The sequence below is a fragment of the Salvelinus sp. IW2-2015 genome, linkage group LG15 (genome assembly GCF_002910315.2).
Source record: "Salvelinus sp. IW2-2015 linkage group LG15, ASM291031v2, whole genome shotgun sequence".
Classification (NCBI taxonomy): domain Eukaryota; kingdom Metazoa; phylum Chordata; class Actinopteri; order Salmoniformes; family Salmonidae; genus Salvelinus; species Salvelinus sp. IW2-2015.
The window spans coordinates 6,929,336-6,947,215 of NC_036855.1; the positions used below are offsets into that span (position 1 = coordinate 6,929,336).

A 17,880-nucleotide genomic window follows, 5' to 3' on the forward strand; every position below is an offset into this window, starting at 1 on the left:
AGATAGTGAAAATGTGCCCGCTGGCTAAAACTGGCACTTTTACTATAATGTTGATTAACGTGCACTGTAGCTGTAAAACTAAATGTAATAAAGTAAAAGTGTGTGTGTGTGCGCGCACCCATCCCCATTCCACACACTTCTTCTGTATTGATAACTGTCTCTATTATTACCGTTTTAATCAACAACTCATCACTACTCCTAAGAGACAGCGTGACTGAAGTAGACCATGTAGTTAGATCAACCTTCGTCTTGTCTCCTCCTGTCCCTGTTGTAGCCTCCTGCAGGCTGCAGCCCAGAGCCCAGCCTGTGGAGAGTACTACTTTCCTGTTGGGGCGGCTGTACTGGGACATGGGGGAGGAGAGTCGCAGGGACAGGAGCAAGGCCCACACCCATCTACTGAAGGTCAGTGTTGCCCGTGGGGCCTCTGTCTGGGGAACACTGTATAGCTGGAGAATCATACTATGGGGAGAATGCATGACTGTCACATCCACAACCAAGCAACTCCCTGCCGTTTTGAAATGCACACTCATTGATGAGAGGTTCCTGTGCATTGTTACTCTTATGGCTTCTAAATGTCATAGGATGATCAACAGGCTTTAACAGTGGGTGGGATGGGCTTTGGGCACATTTCTGGCTTTGGTACAGTTAAACTACAGTGCTTCTCACATCCAGCTGTACGGTATGACATTAGTTTGGTGATTGGCTCACTGCCATTACTGACAGCTGGTGTGTTTTGTGTCAGGCTGCCAACTGGATCCGTACCTGGGCTCTGTGTTCTGCTACCTGGGCCATTACTACGGGAGGTGGCCAAGGACCAGGGTCGAGCTAGGGGCCTGCTACAAGAGAGCCTTTGAGCTGGACAGCAACGACGCAGAGTCCGGGGCTGCCTCTGTGGATCTGAGCATGAAGGAGGGGGACATGGTGAGTTGTCTGTTGATTTGTTCTGGTCCTGGAGGGCTGCAGCCGATCCAGAAGACTTTCCCCTTTGGAAGTGACTCTGTAGTCCATCCACCCGATTCAATACATTTGGATAAAACCTAAATGTCACTTAGGCCTACCAAACTGTTTGATATCCAGTTGAAGTCGGAAGTTTACATACACCTTAGCCAAATACAATTAAACTCAGTTTTTTACAATTCGTGACATTTAATCCAAGTATAAATTCCCTGTCTTAGGTCAGTTAGGATCACCATTTTATTTTAAGAATGTGAAATGTCAGAATAATAGTAGAGTGATTTATTTTAGATTTTATTTCTTTCATCACTTCCCAGTGGGTCAAGAAGTTTACAAACACTCAATTAGTGTTTGGTAGCATTGCCTTTAAATTGTTTAACTTGGGTCAAGCATTTCGGGTAGCCTTACACAAGCTTCCTACAATAAGGTGGGTGAATTTTGGCCCATTCCTCCTGACAGAGCTGGTGTATCTGAGTCAGGTTTCTAGGCCTCCTTGCTCGCACACGCTTTTTTCAGTTCTTCCCACACATTTTCTATAGGATTGAGGTCAGGTTTTTGTGATGGCGACACCAATACCTTGACTTTGTTGTCCTTAAGCCATTTTGCCACAACTTTGGAAGTATGCTTTGGGTCATTGTCCATTTGGAAGACCCATTTGCAACCAAGATTTAACTTCTGACTGAGCCTTGAGATGTTGCTTCAATATATCCACATAATTTCTCTTCCTCATGATGCCATCTATTTTGTGAAGTGCACCAGTCCCTCCTGCAGCAAAGCACCCCACAACTGATACTGCCACCCCGTGCTTCACGGTTGGGATGGTGTTCTTCTGCTTGCAAGCCTCCCCTTTTTCTTCCAAACATAACGATGGTCATTATGGCAAAACAGTTCTATTTTTGTTCTATCAGACCAAGAGAAATTTCTCCAAATACGATAATTGTCCCAATGTGCAGTTGAAAACCGTAGTCTGGCTTTTTTATGGCGGTTTTGGAGCAGTGGCTTCTTACTTGCTGAGCGGCCTTTCAGGTTATGTCGATATAGGACTGTTTTTACTGTGGATATAGATACTTTTGTACCTGTTTCCTACAGCATCTTCACAAGGTCCTTTGTGTTGTTCTGGGATTGATTTGCACTTTTCGCACCAAAGTACATTTATCTCTAGGAGACAGAACACGTCTACTTCCTGAGTGGTATGACGGCTGCGTGGTCCCATGGTGTTTATACTTGCGTACTATTGTTTGTACAGATGAACGTGGTACCTTCAGGCGTTTGGAAATAGCTCCCAATTATGAACCAGACTTGTGGACGTCTACAATTTTTTCTGAGGTCTTGGCTGATTTCTTTTGATTTCCCATGATGTCAGCAAAGAGGCACTGAGTTTGAAGGTAGGCCTTGAAATACATCCTCAGGTACACCTCCAATTGGCTCAAATGATGTCAATTAGCCTATCAGAAGCTTCTAAAGCCATGACATCATTTTCTGGAATTTTCCAAGCTGTTTAAAGGCACAGTCAACTTAGTGTATGTAAACTCCTGACCCACTGGAATTGTGGTACAGTGAATTATAAGTGAAATAATCTGTCTGTAAACAATTGTTGGAAAAAATTACTTGTGTCATGCACAAAGTTGATGTCCTACCCGACTTGCCAAAACGATAGTTTGTTAACAAAGAATTTTTGGAGTGGTTGAAAAACGAGTTTTAATGACTCCAACCTAAGTGTATGTAAACTTCCGACTTCAACTGTAATATCAATATCACTTAGGCCTACCTAACTGTTTGATATAATGTCCATGTCACACTTAGGCCTACCTAACTGTTTGATTCAGTTGATTTTGTGCCTGGATGAAATGTTTCTCTTGCTAGTGTAGACTACGGACATTGGATTGCACTGTAATCTATGCTGCTGTATCAAGCATCTGTCCCTGTTCCCTCTATCTGCCTTCCCCAGGACACTGCCCTGGCTGTGCTCCAGTCAGTGATCCAGAGCCACCCCTGGTTCAGCAAAGTGGGCCTGGATGAGACGAGGCCTTTACCACCTGAAGGTGGGCCAGCACCCCCAGGCCTGTGCAGAGTAAGACCACTGAGGCAACCACTCATTTGAACATAGTCTCTGAACACACATACGAACATACACACACTCATTGATGTGTTATGTCAGTCTGCAGGCTGCTCTGAGGGCTGACCCCCGGACTGGGTGTGCTGGGAATGTCTGGGCGAGGCCTACCTGAACCGCCGGAGCTTCACGTCGGCCCTGAAGGCCTTTGCCAAGGCCCAGCTGCTCAACCCCCTCTCCAAATACAGCCTCTACCAGACTGCTGCCATCAAACAGACCCTGGGAAAGTTCAAAGAGGCTGCTGCAGAGTACCTGCAGATCATAGCCCAGGAGGACTATGTGCCTGCACTCAAAGGTAGGGGTGTGTCTGAGCGTGCACACGTGTGTGCGCCTGTCCTTTTCTGGTGTCTATTCCAAGGTGATTATTGTTTTAGTCTTGCACCCTGGCAGGACCTTATTTGGAGACCATTTTGTTCTCAGTTCTGTTGAAACTGTGACAGTCTGACAGCATACACTAATTAGAGTATGTCCAGAAGCTCTGAATGGATCATGTTGGAGGATGACCTTTCCTTGTTTCCCAGCCATCATACAGCTGAAGTCGGAAGTTTACATATACTTAGGTTGGAGTCATTAAAACTTGTTTTTCAACCACTCCACACATTTCTTGTTAACAACTATAGTTTTGGCATGTCGGGTAGGCATCTACTTTGCATTACACAAGTAATTTTTCAACAATTGTTTACAGACAGAATATTTCACTTATAATTACACTGTACCACAATTCCAGTGGGTCAGAAGTTTAAATGCACTGAGTTGACTGTGCCTTTAAACAGCTTGGAAAATTCCAGAAAATGATGTCATGGCTTTAGAAGCTTTTGATAGGCTAATTGACAAAAATTTGAGTCAATTGGAGGTGTACCTGTGGATGTATTTCAAGGCCTACCTTCAAACTCAGTGCCTCTTTGCTTGACATCATGGGACAATCAAAAGAAATCAGCCAAGACCTCAGAAAAAATTGTAGACCTCCACAAGTCTGGTTCATCATTGGGAGCAATTTCCAAACGCCTGAAGGTACCACGTTCATCTGTACAAACAATAGTATGCAACTATAAACACCATGGGACCACGCAGCCGTCATACCGCTCAGGAAGGAGACGCGTTCTGTCTCCTAGAGATGAACGTACTTTGGTGCGAAAAGTGCAAATCAATCCAGAACAACAGCAAAGGACCTTGTGAAGATGCTGGAGGAAACAGGTACAAAAGTATCTATATCCACAGTAAAACAAGTCCTATATCGACATAACCTGAAGGCCGGAAATACATCCACAGGTACACCTCCAATTGACTCAAATTTTGTCAATTAGCCTATCAGAAGCTTCTAAAGCCATGACATCATTTTCTGGAATTTTCCAAGCTGTTTAAAGGCACAGTCAACTCAGTGCATTTAAACTTCTGACCCACTGGAATTGTGGTACAGTTAATTATAAGTGAAATATTCTGTCTGTAAACAATTGTTGGAAAAATTACTTGTGTAATGCAAAGTAGATGTCCTACCCGACATGCCAAAACTATAGTTTGTTAACAAGAAATGTGTGGAGTGGTTGAAAAACAAGTTTTAATGACTCCAACCTAAGTATATGTAAACTTCCGACTTCAGCTGTATGTGATGGCTGGGAAACAAGGAAAGGTCATCCTCCAACATGATCCATTCAGAGCTTCTGGACATACTCTAATTAGTGTATGCTGTCAGACTGTCACAGTTTCAACAGAACTGAGAACAAAATGGTCTCCAAATAAGGTCCTGCCAGGGTGCAAGACTAAAACAATAATCACCTTGGAATAGACACCAGAAAAGGACAGGCGGCACACACGTGTGCACGCTCAGACACACCCCTACCTTTGAGTGCAGGCACATAGTCCTCCTGGGCTATGATCTGCAGGTACTCTGCAGCAGCCTCTTTGAACTTTCCCAGGGTCTGTTTGATGGCAGCAGTCTGGTAGAGGCTGTATATGGAGGAGGGGTTGAGCAGCTGGGCCTTGGCAAAGGCCTTCAGGGCCGACGTGAAGCTCCGGCGGTTCAGGTAGGCCTCGCCCAGACATTCCCAGCACACCCAGTCCTGGGGGTCAGCCCTCAGAGCAGCCTGCAGACTGACATAACACATCAATGAGTGTGTGTATGTTCGTATGTGGTGTCAGAGACTATGTTCAAATGAGTGGTTGCCTCAGTGGTCTTACTCTGCACAGGCCTGGGGGTGCTGGCCCACCTTCAGGTGGTAAAGGCCTCGTCTCATCCAGGCCCACTTTGCTGAACCAGGGGTGGCTCTCTGGATCACTGACTGGAGCACAGCCAGGGCAGTGTCCTGGGGAAGGCAGATAGAGGGAACAGGGACAGATGCTTGATACAGCAGCATAGATTACAGTGCAATCCAATGTCCGTAGTCTACACTAGCAAGAGAAACATTTCATCCAGGCACAAAATCAACTGAATCAAACAGTTAGGTAGGCCTAAGTGACATGGACATTATATCAAACAGTTAGGTAGGCCTAAGTGATATTGATATTACAGTTGAAGTCGGAAGTTTACATACACTTAGGTTGGAGTCATTAAAACTCGTTTTTCAACCACTCCAAAAATTCTTTGTTAACAAACTATCGTTTTGGCAAGTCGGGTAGGACATCAACTTTGTGCATGACACAAGTAATTTTTCCAACAATTGTTTACAGACAGATTATTTCACTTATAATTCACTGTACCACAATTCCAGTGGGTCAGGAGTTTACATACACTAAGTTGACTGTGCCTTTAAACAGCTTGGAAAATTCCAGAAAATGATGTCATGGCTTTAGAAGCTTCTGATAGGCTAATTGACATCATTTGAGCCAATTGGAGGTGTACCTGAGGATGTATTTCAAGGCCTACCTTCAAACTCAGTGCCTCTTTGCTTGACATCATGGGAAATCAAAAGAAATCAGCCAAGACCTCAGAAAAAATTGTAGACGTCCACAAGTCTGGTTCATAATTGGGAGCTATTTCCAAACGCCTGAAGGTACCACGTTCATCTGTACAAACAATAGTACGCAAGTATAAACACCATGGGACCACGCAGCCGTCATACCACTCAGGAAGTAGACGTGTTCTGTCTCCTAGAGATAAATGTACTTTGGTGCGAAAAGTGCAAATCAAATCCCAGAACAACAGCAAAGGACCTTGTGAAGATGCTGGAGGAAACAGGTACAAAAGTATCTATATCCACAGTAAAACAAGTCCTATATCGACATAACCTGAAAGGCCGCTCAGCAAGTAAGAAGCCACTGCTCCAAAACCGCCATAAAAAAGCCAGACTACGGTTTTCAACTGCACATTGGCCAATTATCGTACTTTGGAGAAATTTCCTCTGGTCTGATAGAACAAAAATAGAACTGTTTTGGCCATAATGACCATCGTTATGTTTGGAAGAAAAAGGGGGAGGCTTGCAAGCAGAAGAACACCATCCCAACCGTGAAGCACGGGGGTGGCAGTATCATGTTGTGGGGGTGCTTTGCTGCAGGAGGGACTGGTGCACTTCACAAAATAGATGGCATCATGAGGAAGAGAAATTATGTGGATATATTGAAGCAACATCTCAAGGCATCAGTCAGGAAGTTAAATCTTGGTTGCAAATGGGTCTTCCAAATGGACAATGACCCAAAGCATACTTCCAAAGTTGTGGCAAAATGGCTTAAGGACAACAAAGTCAAGGTATTGGTGTCGCCATCACAAAACCCTGACCTCAATCCTATAGAAAATGTGTGGGAAGAACTGAAAAAGCGTGTGCGAGCAAGGAGGCCTAGAAACCTGACTCAGATACACCAGCTCTGTCAGGAGGAATGGGCCAAAATTCACCCACCTTATTGTAGGAAGCTTGTGTAAGGCTACCCGAAATGCTTGACCCAAGTTAAACAATTTAAAGGCAATGCTACCAAACACTAATTGAGTGTTTGTAAACTTCTGACCCACTGGGAATGTGATGAAAGAAATAAAATCTAAAATAAATCACTCTACTATTATTCTGACATTTCACATTCTTAAAATAAAATGGTGATCCTAACTGACCTAAGACAGGGAATTTATACTTGGATTAAATGTCACGAATTGTAAAAAACTGAGTTTAATTGTATTTGGCTAAGGTGTATGTAAACTTCCGACTTCAACTGTATATCAAACAGTTTGGTAGGCCTAAGTGACATTTAGGTTTTATCCAAATGTATTGAATCGGGTGGATGGACTACTAGAGTCACTTCCAAAGGGGAAAGTCTTCTGTGATCGGCTGCAGCCCTCCAGGACCAGAACAAATCAACAGACAACTCACCATGTCCCCCTCCTTCATGCTCAGATCCACAGAGGCAGCCCCGGACTCTGCGTCGTTGCTGTCCAGCTCAAAGGCTCTCTTGTAGCAGCCCCTAGCTCGACCCTGGTCCTTGGCCACCTCCCGGTAGTAATGGCCCAGGTAGCAGAACACAGAGCCCAGGTACGGATCCAGTTTGGCAGCCTGACACAAAACACACCAGCTGTCAGTAATGGCAGTGAGCCAATCACCAAACTAATGTCATACCGTACAGCTGGATGTGAGAAGCACTGTAGTTTAACTGTACCAAAGCCAGAAATGTGCCCACAGCCCATCCCACCCACTGTTAAAGCCTGTTGATCATCCTATGACATTTAGAAGCCATAAGAGTAACAATGCACAGGAACCTCTCATCAATGAGTGTGCATTTCAAAACGGCAGGGAGTTGCTTGGTTGTGGATGTGACAGTCATGCATTCTCCCCATAGTATGATTCTCCAGCTATACAGTGTTCCCCAGACAGAGGCCCCACGGGCAACACTGACCTTCAGTAGATGGGTGTGGGCCTTGCTCCTGTCCCTGCGACTCTCCTCCCCCATGTCCCAGTACAGCCGCCCCAACAGGAAGTAGTACTCTCCACAGGCTGGGCTCTGGGCTGCAGCCTGCAGGAGGCTACAACAGGGACAGGAGGAGACAAGACGAAGGTTGATCTAACTACATGGTCTACTTCAGTCACGCTGTCTCTTAGGAGTAGTGATGAGTTGTTGATTAAAACGGTAATAATAGAGACAGTTATCAATACAGAAGAAGTGTGTGGAATGGGGGATGGGTGCGCGCACACACACACACTTTTACTTTATTACATTTAGTTTTACAGCTACAGTGCACGTTAATCAACATTATAGTAAAAGTGCCAGTTTTAGCCAGCGGGCACATTTTCAACTGCAGTCCCTAAACACACCTCTGTTCTGCTAGTTGGTGATGGCCCTGTGCAATGTGTGCCAGTCCCCTCAGCGCCAGTCCCTCAGCCAGGTCAGGGTGAGAGTTCAGCAGCTCCGTGGACACCTGTTGGGTACAAGGCCAGAGATTAGCAGACACATGGGAAATCAACAAAATAGGCACAAAATATATTTGATACCCATTCACCTGAGGTTACTAAAAATATATTTGATAGCCATTCACCTGAGGTTACTAAAAAGATATGTTAGCGTAACCAATAATTGTGAAGTTACCTGGAGCACTTGGTCAACTTGGCCTTTTTGCAAATACGCTCTTCCTTTTAAGGCTACCAGGACAGGGTCATTGCTGGCATCTGAAAGCTATAAAATAAATATTTTGATGAGCAAACAAACAAATCCCCATACATATCAGTAGATAGTAGTAGTCGTAGAGAATTGGAGCATATTGGTGGTGAGCCGTTGGGGAGCAGCCGGTGAGGTGGAGTATGAATGCTGTACCTGTGAGAGGCTCTCCAGGGCTTGGTCTGCAGTGTGCTCATCCTCAGTCCTCACAAGGGCCTCTAGTCTCAGCCTCAGGAGCTTTTGTCCCAGTGCCTCTTCTCCAGGCCCACCCAGCTTCAGACCTGAAAGAACACAGCAGGGCCTGTCAACGCACTGAATGCCACATTTCAATACACATCTTTGACTTTGGGAGATAAGGTCTTCAACTAGTCAAGTCACTATAACCTTCAAACAAGGATGAGTAGACTTACAGTAAGGTCGTAGCCAAGCCCTGATTATGTGGAAAGTACGGTGGGTTTTCGGAGAGAAAAGGTTTAGGTTAGGATTATAAAACACTGGCCAGATGTGTTAGATGTACCTTGGGAGCAGGATGTTGCGCAGTCGGAATATCGGTGCATTTTCAGCTGGGCCTGAGCAAGGCTGCACCAGCCCACCAAGCTGGAGCGCATTCGCTTCAGTCCTGAGAGCACAACAGACAGTGAGGTGGTGGAGAACACCACAGATCAACAGCCAAACCAGAGCCCCCAAATTGCTCACCTTGGGCCAGATACTTAATGGAGTCGTCACATTTTCCCTCCTCCAGAGCTCTGATGCCCAAACCCAGATGGCCTAAGCCACTGTCTGGGTCCAACTCCAAGAGACGGGAGAAACAACGGCCCGCGTCCTCACTGCAGAGCCCTAAGAGACAAATACACACAAGCTGACTACTTAAAAAGGTGCAATCTGTCACTTCTTTGTCCACAGAACAAAAGGCTCAATCAAATAATACATACTAATCATTGCACAGTACATTTGACCTTCCCCAGTCCTGCAAGGTCAATCTTTTGTTGTTTTTATTTCACCTAGAGTGAAACTATACACTGCCAATGACTGCACCAGTTCTTTACCTATAGTTTGCTAAGTCAGTGATTTCTTACCTGACTTGAGATGATGTGCACCGAGGATCTCCAAAGGGAATGTTTGTGAGGGATAGAGGGCCAATATGGACTCACAGGCCTCTTTCATTTTACACTCTTCATGCGAAAGCTAGAGAGAGGAAAGTTTTTCTGGTCAGTTGACAGCGCAAGATTCTGGCCCTAGTCCTAACCCAGAGTCCCAGCACTCATAACTGTGTGTGTGTGAGTGAGTGAAAAACACAGGGGCGGACTTACTTGTGATAGGCATTTGAGGTAGTCAGCTGAGAGCTTCCGATGGTCCTCGCCAGGCACATTGTCGGAGAGAACCATGGCCTTCTGAAAGGCTGCAATTAACTGGCAACATAAATATAACATCAACGGTGGGAATGAGCACAAAGCATAGGGGAGAAAAACCTTTAGTAATGACTAGCAATAACACCGAGGCGGCATACCAGTAGGTCCCCCTGGAATGGTCTCTAACGGTCTTCAAATTGTAAAAGTCCCAAACATACAATATATGAAGTTTTGCAATTGTAATGGTGTTGGGTCTTATGGTAACTCACTATCTATATAATTAGATATATATTATTATAGTCTATAGTATATCTATATCTATATATATCTATATATAATCTATATATATTACTATAGATATACTATATATATCGTATATATATCTATATCTATATATTCTATATATATATCTATATAATATATATAGAAGAGAGAGAGAAGAGAGAGAGGGTTTGATTGATCATTTATTGATATTGGCATGAGGTGTGATGGTTCTGTGGGTAGCTTTTTAAAAAACAGATTTGGATGGAAAAAGTTTGGTCCAAATCACATGTAGGGTACTGTATTTACGAATATTATCTGAATCCTATACATTTAAATGGCCAATTTGTGTGCAACCAATTAGCTTAATTTCTCCAGATAAAATTACAATTCAACCAAACAATGTTTCAGGAATGTCAATCTTACCTGATTGTAACTTTTATTTTATTTTTTATTTCACCTTTATTTAACCAGGTAGGCTAGTTGAGAACAAGTTCTCATTTACAATTGCAACCTGGCCAAGATAAAGCAAAGCAGTGCGACACAAACAACAACACAGAGTTACACATGGAATAAACAAACATGCAGTCAATAATACAATAGAAAAAGTCTATATACAGTGTGTGCAAATGAGGTAGGATAAGGGAGGTAAGGCAATAAATAGGCCRTAACTACAGAAACAATCTGAGATGGTGGTTGTCGAAATCCTCTTTCCTTTTGTTTTTAGAGGTGGAACGACACATACAATGCTTATTAAAGGGATTATTTGAGTATATTATCTTTGCTCTTACGTGCTGCTGAGTCTCATTGTCGTGTTCCTCCATGCTGTCTGAGAGAAGGCAGGTCATCTGTTGCCATAGCTGCAGCAGCTCTGCCTTGTCAGCACCTTCTCCTTCCTTCAGCTGAATCAGCCTTCGCCACACCCTGGCCACCTAAACACACACATGCATATGTCCACCCTGTGCCACAACAATTAACATATATCCTCTTTCATTTAAAGGGCAACTACTATCTTTACAGACCTGTAAATAGTCCTTCTCCATATGGAAGATGTCTGCCAGTTTTCTGATCACTTCATAACATTTTGTTTTGTCTGAACTGTGTATGCAGAACAAGACACAGTTAAACACAATATTCCAAGAGCTAATCACAGGGGGGAAATTATTGATGTAGAAGAGGTATGAAGATTTCCATGGCTTACCTTTCATAAAGCTCAATGAGTTTCTGGTAGACTTTGGGTAGTTCCGCTTTAAAATCCGATTGGTCACTTTTCTCATACAGGTTTGCTAATCCCTAAAACAGCAACAATAACGGATCACATTTTAGTCAGCATGTTGACATAGTGATATGCCCCATAACACTGCTCTGGAATACTCTGTGTAAGACAGATGGATAATGTGTAGATAATGTGACTTTTGGGTAGAGCTGGGACGAGAGATTGCCTGAATTGATGTGATAATGATAAATAGAACGATACATTTATAAAATTAATGTGCACCAAAGTCTTTCTTTTTTATTATCCTTTAATAAATCCTCTTAGATGTAAAGTCCCCAGTTTAGGGGACCTGCGTGGTTCTAGTACCAGTTCCGACCGACAGTTCTGCTTGTAGGACACCATAGATCGAAATGGCTTGTATTGAGCGGTAGCCCTAATTCTCAGACACAGGAGTATGTCTCTTTTGCCTGTGTCAAGCAGGATGTGAAATCTGACACCACATAAAGCTGGGATGTCCGTCTTACCATTTCATTATCTCTTCCGACTTTCCATCAACTCCTAGCTGAACCCTACAGCACAGCCACTAACATATGCCTGGAATCCTTACATCGTAGCGCAGCAGGAGCTATAGTTTTTTTGTGGCTGTAGCACATTCAGAGATCGATTTACAGCCAGTAATCTAAAATAATTTATAGATTTTAAACAAGAGAAGCACTGGCATAGACTGACAAAGGTAATATGTGACGAAAGGCGAGTTCCTAACGAGTTCAGGAAGCACTCCCTAGAGCCCTGTGAGAAGTTCACAGAGATGGGGGCAGACGTTTTGATCAAGAGAGACCTTTAGAAAATATGCACATTTTCTAACACTAAACATATATGTATTTTACAGTTATAAGGAAGGTGAAATCTTATAGTTAGTAGTTTTATAATTTGAGTATACAATATTTATGAAGCATAAGTAATTTCAAGCCTTATTCATATAGTTTTGTTGAATAAGAAATGTATCATAAAATATTTAATATTTGTACTGTGTATTTGAGCTTGTTTTCTCAAAAGTGACTACAGCTCAGCAACTATTTTTACCAGAAAGGTGAGATTTCAACCCGAGTATGCAGCATTACTAGTTACTGTTTATGTTACGGACCCTCTCACTAGTTACTGACCCTCTCATGAAAAATTAATACTTTTGGGGATTACGTAGATTACATTTAACAGGTTTTAAACTACTACCATTAATTTCAGTAACAATCACCCATATTAGCAAATGTATTTCACTTCAAACGTCACATTTCTCTGGTATAGGTTACTTATCATAATGAACGATACCAGTGAAACGCCGGCTATAAGTGATTGTGTATGGTCAATGTCGATAATTTATGGTTTATCGTCACAGCTCTACTTTTGGGACACTCTTCACTTGATTGTCCAATATAGAAGCCTATGTCTAGCGAGGGCCTATATTAGTTCAGTTGATCTAGGTGTGATGTATCTCCAGTACCTGCCAGGCCAGCAGCTGCTCTGGCTCCAGCTCCAGAGCCTTCCTGTAGGCTGTCTGGGCCTGGTCTGGTTGCTCCAGCTCGCTCGCGGCCACACCAATGAACACCCAGGCATTGTAATTGTTCTTCTCTAGCTTCAGGGCAGCCTGGTGGGGGAATTTGGTTTGATTTGAGACAGAATACCCTTTTCAAAACAGAAAATCCTACATAATCACCCAGTTTCCCCTCATATTATTGGTGTGTGTAGAAAGAACAGAGAAATGGGCAAGGGCTTACCTTGCAGTGTTTTAGGGCCTCTTTAAATTCCTTGTTCTTTATGGCATCTCTGGCATTTTTTAGAGCTGATTTAACTTCTTTGCTTGACATTGTCTCTATAAATCCAAGTCAGTGAGATGTCAATTAAGATACCAGTCAAAGTCGTCACCAAAATTAAGCAATTGGGCTAAAMTTAATAGCAACAGGAGTGGAGTAGAATTAGCCAGCTAGCCCAGACATACAGTGCTTTCAGAAAGTATTCAAACTCCTTGACTTTTTCCAAATGTTGTWMCATTACAGCCTTATTCTAAAATTGATTAAATAAATAGAAATCCTCAGCAATCAACACACAATACCCCATAATGACAAAGCGAAAACAGTTTTTTTCAAATGTGTTAAAAATAAAGAAAAGAAATAACTTATTTACATAAGTAGTCAGACCCTTTGCTATGAGACTTGAACTTGAGCTCAGGTGCATCCTGTTTCCATTGATCATTCTTGAGATGTTTCTACATCTTGATTGGAGTCCACCAGTGGTAAATTCAATTGATTGGACTTGAGTTGGAAAGGAACACACCTGTCTATATAAGGTCTCAYAGTTGACAGTGCATGTCAGAGGAAAAACCAAGCCATGAGGTTGAAGGAATTGGCCATAGATCGCCGAGACAGGATTGTGTCGAGGCACAGATCTCGGGAATGGTACCTAAACAGTTCTGCAGCATTGAATATCCCAAAGAACACAGTAGCCTCCATCATTCTTAAATGTAAGAAGTTTGGAACCACCAAGACTCTTTCTAGAGCTGGCTGCCCGGCCAAACTGAGCAATCGGTGAGAAGGGCCTTGGTCAAGCACCGATTGTCAGTGACCGAGCTCTATAGTTCCTCTGGAGATAGGAGAAACTTCGAGAAGAACAATCTCTGCAACACTCCACCAATCAGGCCTTTATGGTAGAATGGCCAGATTGAAACCACTCCTCAGTAAAAGGCACATGACAGCCCGCTTGGAGTTTACCAAAAGGCACCTAAAGACTCTGACCATGAGAAACAAGATTCTCTGGTCTGATAACCAAGATTTAACACTTTGGCCTGAATGGCAAGTGTCATGTCTGGCGAAACATAGCACCATCCCAATGGTGAAGCGTGGTGGCAGCATCATGCTGTGGGGATGTTTTTCAGCAGTAGGGACTGGGATACTAGTCAGGATTGAGGCAAAGATGAACAGCGCAAAGTACAGAGATCCTTCCTGAAAACCTGCTCTGGACCTTAAGACTGGGGCGAAGGTTCACCTTCCAACAGGACAACGACCCTAAACACACAGCCAAGACAATGCAGGAGTGGCTTGGGACAAGTCTTTGAATGTTCCTGTTGTGGCCCAGCATGAGCCCGGACTTGAACCCGATCAAACATCTCTGGAGAGACCTGAAAAATTGCTGTGCAACAACGCTCCCATCCAACCTGCCAGTGCTCGAGAGGATCTGCAGAGAATGGAAGAACTCCCCAAATACAGGTGTGCCAAGCTTGTAGTGTCATACCCAAGAAGACTTGATGCTGTATTTGCTGCCAAAGGTGCTTCAAAGTACTGAGTAAAGGGTTTGAACACTTATGTAAATGTGATATTTCAGTTTGCAGAAATGTATAAACCTGTTTTTGCTTTGTCATGGTGTATAGATGGAGGTAAAAACGATTTAATTTTATAAGGCAGTAACAATATGGAAAAAGTCAAGGTGACTGAATACTTTCAGAAGGGACTGTACATACCCCATTCATAGAAGCTAACTGCTTTAATGCATATTGACCATCTTCTGATCGGGGTACTTAAAAGCTCAGACGACAGTCAAAACATTTTATTTAACTAGGCAAGCCAGATAAGAACAAATTATTATTTACAATAGACGGCCAAGGAACAGTGGGTTAACTACCTTGTTCAGGGGCAGAACATTAACACGCATCGTTTGCAATGCGTTTTTTGGAACATACCTTTCATATCTGCGAGAAATAACAAAAGTTACATCACTACACGTTTTACAGGGTTAGTGTTACATCGCTTGTTAAAATACCACCTGTACCAATTAGCTATCTAGGGTGCTCCAAACACCTGTGTATGCATAACTCGAAGTGTAGTTTCGTCAGCTCCGGTGGAGGCACCCATAGATATATGGTTCTGTACCAAACTGCAACACTATGTGTTTTATTTGAAGGATTATTTATCGCTGAAAGATACGGCCATATGTTACGAAAGCGCTTTATTGACGTTTCTAAACGTTAGAACACAGCGTCGGTATTATAGTTAACACGAGCCAGTCGTGGGCGAAGGTAATCGCTGAAAACGAATTCCGCCCAGTCTCACAGCTAGCCCAGATAGCTTAGACACAGATGAAAGGGGAAACCTTAGTTATATATTCTTTGGCTTAGATCTCGTTGTTTGGGTTACCAGCTAGCAAACTGACTTGGCTAGCAAGATAGCTTGTCATCAACCTAACTACTAACGTTACCAAGTAGAGCTAGCAATAGCCTTATTAAAACTAGTTTGCACTACATCTAGCTACTGTAGTTAACTAAATCAAAATAGCTTTGGTAACGTTAGCTAACTACTGTTAGACGGTTGTTTACACTAGTTTTTAGGTAGCCTTAGCTTGCTTGGCTCGTTACCACAACACGTAAAGATGACCAGCAACAAAACATAAGCGTTAACTTTACCTGTAGCTTATCTAGATGTTTGTATTCAGTAATTRAAACTTATGTTATAGCTAATTCAGCAACGCCCAATCACAGGTCTTTACTAAAAGGCGTTAACCAAGGAGTTTGCCCCGGAAGTGAACTCTTCAATTTCAAGTATTGATTTTTTTAAATGTATTTTTAACTTTGAAATCGAAAGCCATGATTGTCTCAATTAAATAAAGCCTTTATATTTATATATATATATTTTTTAAAGTGACATTAAAAAAAACATATTTTTCCGGGTAAATTTGACTCGGAAGTACAACAATGTGTACTTTCACTTGTGAAACTATTTAAATGCCCAATGAAGCCGTTTTTATATCAAATAACTTTTGCGTAACAATGACGTACCTTACTGTAATATAGTTCCAATAAAATGGGCAAAAATAACTTTAACAAAATATTTCTCAAACAAGTATTTGGCTAGGACTGGGAGTAACCGAACAGGCGTAAATGAAACTCCTCAATTCACTACCTTTACCACATTAACTGACGCATTCCATCCTATTTTATTGTGATTCAGATTAAATTATGGTAATTCAGAGACTAGAGTTGTGTAATAGTATAAAATATAAATGCAACAATTTAAACGATTTTACTATGTTACAGGTCATATATGGAAATCAGTCAATTTGTACCAAATAATTTGGCCCTAATCTATTTCATATGACTGGGCAGGGACGCAGCCATGGTGGGACTGGGAGGGCATAGGCCCACCCACTGGGAAGCCAGGCCCAGCCAATCAGAATTATTTATTTTCCCCCCACAAAAGGGCTTTATTACATAAATAGTTCTCAGTTTCATCAGCTGTCTGGGTGGCTGGTCTCTAGATGATCCTACGGATGAAGAAGCCGGATGTGTAGGTCCTGGGCTGGTGTGGTTACACAGGTCTGCGGTTGTGAGGCTGGTTGGACATACTGCTAAATTCTCAAAAATGACATTGAAGGTGGCTTATGGTAGAGAAATGAACATGAAATTATCTGGCCACAGCTCTGGTGGATATTCCTGCAGCCAGCATGCCAATTGCACACTCCCTCAAAACTTGAGACATCTGTGGCATTGTGTTGTGACAAAACTGCACATTTTAGTGTCGCCTTTTATTGTCCCAAGCACAAGTTGCACCTGTGTAATGATCATGCTATTTAATCAGCKTCTTGATACTGTATGCCACACCTGTCAAGTGGATAGATTATCTTGGAAAAGGAGAAATGCTCACTAACAGGGATGTGAACTAAATCTGAAAGAAATAAGCTTTTTGTGCGTATGGAACATTTCTGGGATCTTTTATTTCAGCTCATGAAACATGGGACCAACACTTTACATGTTGCATTTATATATTTTTTCAGTATAGTATAAGGTGTTTTTCTCTTTTCAAAGGGTAGCAGATAGAGTTTTACATCTTGACAGAATAAAACATGATTGCACAGAGCCCCTTAGGGGCCAGGATGGAAAAGAAAACATTCTGGCTAATCAGTTACCACTTCTACATTTTGCTATCCATTCCCTCTGATTTTTGTATTGGTCCATGCTATCCGGGACCCTTGGGACGTCCCTAACCCATTGCAGTTGAAATGTAAAATGGTTATGGTAATGGTTAAGTTTAGGGTAGGGTAGTGAAATCCCAAGGGTCCTGGATAATACGGAAGGAGAAGATGGCGGATCGGATAAAAAAGGAGAAAAGTGGAACATGTTTTGAGTGAATATGGAGGAGTGAATCACACAGAACTTTTGGAAGAGCTACTGTACAAGCGTGACGAGTGAGGAGGAATTAACTGCGGTGGCAGGTGCGGTGTAGACTGCCAAGTTTGAGCCTTGTCCAGATGATTACAAAGATGATTCTGGTGAGGTGGGAGTGAGATCTTTGGAGAATGGATCCTGAGAGCTTTTGTACTGAATCCATTACAGTGTTTTAGGTGTCAAGCTTATGGTCATGTGGCCGAAGTGCGCAAAAGGG

At 42.7% G+C, this 17,880-nt stretch overlaps 1 protein-coding gene across 3 annotated transcripts in view; it reads right to left on the reverse strand.

Annotated features, from left to right (window-relative positions):
• skic3 (SKI3 subunit of superkiller complex) overlaps window positions 1–16,003 on the reverse strand; it is a 31,765-nt gene extending 15,762 nt beyond the window's left edge. Inside the window, exons 1-18 of one of the 3 annotated variants that reach the window (XM_070446901.1) lie at window positions 15,906–16,003; window positions 15,128–15,194; window positions 13,231–13,325; window positions 12,957–13,100; window positions 11,444–11,535; window positions 11,265–11,340; window positions 11,034–11,174; window positions 9,943–10,041; window positions 9,709–9,817; window positions 9,329–9,469; window positions 9,150–9,251; window positions 8,789–8,913; window positions 8,564–8,650; window positions 8,293–8,396; window positions 7,877–8,003; window positions 7,357–7,536; window positions 5,243–5,367; window positions 4,905–5,155 (exon numbers count right to left, since the gene is read on the reverse strand). In XM_070446901.1, coding sequence (XP_070303002.1) covers window positions 4,905–5,155; window positions 5,243–5,367; window positions 7,357–7,536; window positions 7,877–8,003; window positions 8,293–8,396; window positions 8,564–8,650; window positions 8,789–8,913; window positions 9,150–9,251; window positions 9,329–9,469; window positions 9,709–9,817; window positions 9,943–10,041; window positions 11,034–11,174; window positions 11,265–11,340; window positions 11,444–11,535; window positions 12,957–13,100; window positions 13,231–13,320 — 1,993 coding nt within the window. In that variant the 5' untranslated portion in view covers window positions 13,321–13,325; window positions 15,128–15,194; window positions 15,906–16,003. Of the gene's footprint in view, window positions 1–4,904; window positions 5,156–5,242; window positions 5,368–7,356; window positions 7,537–7,876; window positions 8,004–8,292; window positions 8,397–8,563; window positions 8,651–8,788; window positions 8,914–9,149; window positions 9,252–9,328; window positions 9,470–9,708; window positions 9,818–9,942; window positions 10,042–11,033; window positions 11,175–11,264; window positions 11,341–11,443; window positions 11,536–12,956; window positions 13,101–13,230; window positions 13,326–13,636; window positions 13,719–15,127; window positions 15,195–15,905 lie in introns of those variants that run through there. The other 2 variants (XM_070446900.1, XM_070446902.1) reach the window with 2 other exon arrangements.
• Window positions 16,004–17,880: the final 1,877 nt, after the last annotated feature.